Source organism: Echinococcus granulosus, assembly GCF_000524195.1.
Source record: "Echinococcus granulosus chromosome Unknown EG_S00078, whole genome shotgun sequence".
NCBI lineage: Eukaryota > Metazoa > Platyhelminthes > Cestoda > Cyclophyllidea > Taeniidae > Echinococcus > Echinococcus granulosus.
In genome coordinates, this window is record NW_020170458.1 from 247,110 (window position 1) to 252,874 (window position 5,765).

At 41.3% G+C, this 5,765-nt stretch overlaps 1 protein-coding gene across 1 annotated transcript in view; it reads left to right on the forward strand. All coding sequences in view use genetic code 11, as the record gives it.

Moving 5' to 3' along the window:
* The window catches only part of EGR_07478 (hypothetical protein), a gene marked incomplete at both ends in the record, with an annotated part of 4,374 nt that extends 1,818 nt beyond the window's left edge, over nt 1-2,556 (forward strand). The window contains one exon of the mRNA XM_024496727.1: nt 2,495-2,556. Within this exon, the coding sequence (XP_024348867.1) occupies nt 2,495-2,556 (62 nt within the window). The remainder of the gene's footprint in view (nt 1-2,494) is intronic.
* Nucleotides 2,557-5,765: the final 3,209 nt, after the last annotated feature.

Genomic DNA, 5,765 nt, shown 5'->3' on the forward strand with positions numbered 1-5,765 from the left:
GGATGTGCGTGTGTAGGAATCTTGGACGTGAGTCCGGTAGGGGGGATGAAACAGCTTAATACTTAGAGCCGATCCTTGCCTTGTCAAATACAGAACACTTTGTAAACGTGTAGTGGGACAAATTAAAGAATGAATCTATTTACCAGGTCTCCTTATGACTTGATTATTGACAGCTCCAATGCCAAGTAAAGCCGGTCGGCTGTCTACAAATTCCCTGTGTTAGAGGAGGAGGGAAAGGGTGGGCTCTTGAAACATCTGTCACTTAACAGGTAGTTTGGACAGAAGGTGGGCGCGTGTGGGTGCGTGTATATGTAGAGCTGACGTGCGTTCAGCAAGGGTGTGGAGCTGCTTTTTCTACTACAGCTGACCCATGTGCTGTCGGGTGCAGACTGCTCTCTAACTGAGTAGTGGGGCAAATTAAAATGTTAATTTACTTGCTAAGTCGCCCTTTGTCTTGATTGCTGACAGCTCCAATGCCAAGAAAAGCATACTCATGCCGGTTGGCTGTCTACACAATTGCAGAAGGCGGAGCAGGACTTGCAGGAAAAAAATGTTCCAAGCCATCTCCTGATGCCATATCTATCCCGCATCCTTCTGTATTCATCCCACTTTTTTATTTGTTTGTCTCCTTGCCTACTAAATTTTTTTTAGAAGAAAACCTTTCCATTACGACACCACCTTTTACGCCATTTGGCTGACTGGTTGAGCTGCTCCTCCTTACATTGGATGCATTTTATGCATCTGCTTTATCTAATTTAGGTTAAAAAACCCCTTAAGTACATTAAATTTTTGTTAACAATTACCAAAAACTGATAAAAGTCATGTTCGACGTACTTTGACACCAGTTTCGTACCTTAAAATTTTGGTGTCACCTATATGTGACGTTGGTACCTATTATGCTCATCATGGCACTTCAGTAATTTTTAGGTTTGTAAGAAGCTCATAAACACCAAAATGCTTTTTTTTAAATTTACTTCTACCTGCAGATTAAGCGTTATCATTAATAAGGGATGTAATCACATGCGCGTATTTGAGCTGACTCACTTGCGCTTTACGATGCAAAACAACTAATAAATGTGCATCTAACGTGTCCGGAAAAGGCTATCATAAATTTTTTCTTACTGTTCCGCACAACATTCAGATCAGTGATTTTCTATTCAGGATTACTCAGCGCCTTTTCTTGTTTCCCTACTGAAAAAGCATTTCAGTAGTATATTTAATGTATGTCCAATTTCCAATTCTTGACTTGACATTTGATTATTTAGGTCAACAAACCCTGAGGACCCTATGTCTTGACATTGTGTGCTCTTCTTTTTGGCAGTCTAGCCTCCACACTTTAGGTGATATGGCTGGAGCCTCCCCAGTGCCACCTGCCAAAACCTTGGACAGTAGTAAAGAAAAAAATAATAAAATTAATCATTTTTTTATTATTTGAACCAAAATGAGGGAGTAGCAATAGCGTATTTTTCTAAATTTTGCTAAACAACGGTACGACCAGTAGAGTATAAACTCCGAAATGCTACAATTCCCTTTTCTTTCGCATCTGTTCGAAGAAGTAACAGGGTTATTTACACCAATTGGGCTTAAAAAAATAAAGCAATATCTTTATTTTTCTTGCACAAAATGGGAAAAATTGACAATATTAATTTTTATTGCCATCCGCCCCACCACCACCTTCTAATTATAGTTGCCGTGAGAGGGGAAATAATTTATGCCCAGCAGAAGTTTTCTTTCCTCTCTTTCTTCCCGTGTACTTTTCGCACAACTCTATGTCGACTTTACACAGGAAAGCAGGAAGAAGAAAAATTTTTAGCCTATTTGATAGACAAGGTGGTTTGTTTCCAGATGCGATGACTCTTAAAGTTGGTCTCTGCCCTCTACCGCAGTTGGAAGAAGATCGCACAAGATTACAACCTCTCAATGATTTATAAGACACTTCTATCCTTCTGGAGATCTTGTCAGCCGTGGTGTGACCTTTTTTACTTTCTCCACCTCAACCCAAGTCTCTATGTAAGAACTCGTTTTTATCAGACGGAGGGATGCGGAGAGAAGAAGGTCACACAAAGCTTACCACCTTGGAAGCATGACGTGACAAGTGAACGCCGCAGTGTATCCGCGATCCGGTGTGCATACGAAAGTCCTGTTCGTTTCTGCACGATAAATCTCATCCCCTGCACCTTCTTCTCTCACCCCTTCACCCTGCCTTACACACAAAAATGGATTAATCATACCTGTCAAGGTCAACTGCTTTTTGATTACAGCCTGGGTGAATACCACAGCATGGATAGGAAAAGAAAAGACAGAATAATGAATTACGAGCCTCTTTTTACAGTTTACTTAAACAAAAGGACAAAAGATATTTTTTGAACTTGGACGAATGTGCAGAGTACACACTCGCTTTGCCACTAGCCGCCTTCCAGAGAGGCACTAAAGTGGTGCCCGCAGCGCAGGTAGACGGATTCGAGAGGAGAAAATATGTTGTTTTATTTTTCAGCTTACTTGAATATTCCTAAGCATTTACTTTTAATGATCTCCTGTGGTTCAAAGATCAGTTAAGATAAAGAACCGCAGGATGATCAAAAAGATTTCGTGCAGATTTTGGTGCGGCTCCCCCTTTAGTGATTGGTTAAAAGCTGTAGGAATTCGTAAGGATTCGGTTGATATGTTTCAGCCTATCGGGAGGGGAAGGGAAATGACTGCATTCCTCCTCTATTTGAGTCAGCCATCATGTCAATGATGGACAGTTGGGCCTGTAGAGGTGGCACGAACATGACTTCTTTGCACAAAGGTCGGCAAACATAAGTTGGACGGTTGCGAAACACATTCCACTACTTATTTGCTAAAGTTCGGATGCTGGAATGCTCCTTACACGGAGGTCTTGAGCAAAAAAGAAGTGCATTTAAAGTCGACCTTTAGGTGATGCTAGCCAACCATGGGAGATGGATGCGAGTGCGTGATTTTAGGCGAAATGGAATAGTTGAAGATAACCCACGAGAAAAAAAGAAACGTTTCTAACAATCATAAGAGGACTTTGTTTGGCATCGTAGACGGCTTCAGCAACACCTAGACTGGAAAGATAAATTTAAGCAAATATATGTACATTCATCCAAGCATCCATTTATCCCGTGCCATCCTAACCATCCTGCAACCTTCCAATTATCCACACATATATCCGTCTGGATCTATTTAAACATCTCAGACTGCAAAAAACCTTTTGGAGTGCGATTCGCCCAGTAATTTAACTGAGGCTTTGATGAGAATTACTAAAGTTAGCTAGGCAGGAAAGGTTCCGCTTTATCACCGGATCACCCTCATGCAATTAGCTTCTTTCCTCTGTGCTTACGAGGGATGCACATTTTTACCAGCTTATGTCCTTTTGATTTTAATTTGGTAACCCTATCAGTTTTAGGTAATTTAGCTTATCTTTCGGTTTTTCTTAGCAAATGTTGCCCAAATAATTAACCTCATTTTTCTTGTACATATTTTATTAATTTTTGCTTTAATGCCTCCATTGCAGCGTGATTAAACTATGGGAAATAACAAAAGTTGGTGGGGAAAGGGGAAAAACTACCTCAGATTCTTCCTTCCGTATAAATCTACCGCTGTTAAGCTGGCAATTGCAATTGGTGCTGTCAAGGTCAAGCAGACTTGAAGGTAAACCCCCGAGCCATCCGATTGGCTGCAAGTGAGTTTACTGGTTAACGTTCGAATTTTTACCTAATCCTTCACTCCATCTCGTGGTAAACACCCACCTTACTCTCTCACTCGTTATAAAGCAGATTAAGGCCAAAGTTGTCGCTTTTTGCCTTCTGAAAGTCGTGTGCATTTGATTGAATGGTTGGATGACCTTGCCAATTATTTTGCAAGGCAAAAGTAAAACGCCTAGCCTACGGCTTGAAAGACTTAGGGAGAAAATTTTTCCCATGAGAAAGGTAAAAAAACATTAGCACTTTTTTAACTTTTGGTGTTTATTGCATATATTTTGACTTCCGTTAAGGCCGAATTAAGGGATGCGATCTGCACCTGTCTTGGTGTCTTGGCATACGTCAAAAGTCCAAATCTCTTGATGATCTCTCATGTTTGCCGATTTTGCCTTTACAAATGAGTCAATACCTAATACATTTGCATCGCAGTGGCTCCAATGCCATAGCACTTCAATTAGTTTGGTAAATGACAAACGTGGAGTCGTCACCGTCGTCTTCTAAGCATTTGCACTGTTCAACAACCTTGTCGCTGGGCCACTAAACGACTTGTAGGCGTAGATATTAGTAAATTTTACGACTTTGTTCTTGATTGCTAGAAAGGGGGGGGGGAAATTTATTGCCCCATGAAAGCATTTTGCAGCGTGTTGTCTAGCCTACTGGCGATTTGTGTCTGAGCCGAACTTTTATGGATGAAATGGACTTGATGTGCGTACCACCGCGTGCCTCTCGATTGTGATTTTTCTGGCTTAAAAATTTTGGAGCCTCTCGTTGGTGGGCACAAGGTGAAAGTAAGCGCCAAGTAGGAAGTGAACAGCCTTCTGGGACGAGGACAAAATCACCTCTGTCGGTATATTAATTAGGAGGGAGAAAGAGAGGACAAATGACTGCACCGCCGACCTCAGCTCCAGAACTGTAGACTGTGTACGGTGGAGGTAGTAGCCAAGATGTTGAATGTTGGTGTTTATCCAGCCTTCCACTATCCTCCACACTCTTACATCAGGATTGCCTGAGAAGCACTAGAAATTCACTCATTCAAAAATGTCAGCTCATACATAATTACAGAGCTAATGGAAGTCTAGCTAAACTTTTACTAGTTAATTATCTCATTTTTCTATACCACTTTCAGCTTCAGATTGTCTTTTATGTGATTCTGAGTTAGTGGAACCATATAAGGCTGGTTAACCGAGGGACTACTTGAAGGGAGACACAGATACTTGGTAAGGTTAATTCTTATAAAGGTGTTGCCTTGAACCTCCCTCCTCCCACCTGTTAATCCGAAGGTAAGGAACAGGGATCAGGTGAGGGAGGAGGCTCACTCAGTTCCTTGGCATTGTTTTGTGTTTTTGGATCTGATGCAAATGCGTTCTTTAGCGTGCCACCTGTAGGCATTAAGGGGATGGAAGGAGTCCCATGAATACCTGTAGTAGCTACCCTATAATCACGTCTGTTGCCTAGCTCTTGAAGAAGGGGGAAGGGGGTGAAGGGTGAAGGACTGGTGTCGTTACACAACAGACCACCCAAGCAAGATTTAAACAAATATGTAACTTCTAATGATGAGCCAGTGGAGAATGGATACACCACTTTCAGGAGGGCAAATTATCAAGAAGAGCTTATATTTGAAAGGCTTAGCAGTCGTTCTTGAAACGTCCATGTCGATATCTCGTCAAATGCAGGCGAACTTTTCTTGGCACTACCACATGACGACCATATCATCGGGCTTGAAAAAGATTAGGTGAAATGGAAACTCTAGAGGACATAAAAGACATGTAGACAAAGAATAACATTTTGCTGACAGAGTCAGAAAAGAACACATTTATTCCTTCCGTATCTATATATCCAACAATCCCATATCCATCTATAGTCTTTCTATCCATCTATTCACTCATCCTGCATTCATCCATCCATCCTTTATTCATCTATTCATCCATCCCTCCGTTTGTTCATCCTATATCCATACATCCAAGCTGTAAAAAATTTATCTATCCATCCATCCATCTGTATCCATAAATCCTATATTCATCCTTCCATCCTAGATCCATCCATCCTGGATCCATCCATCCA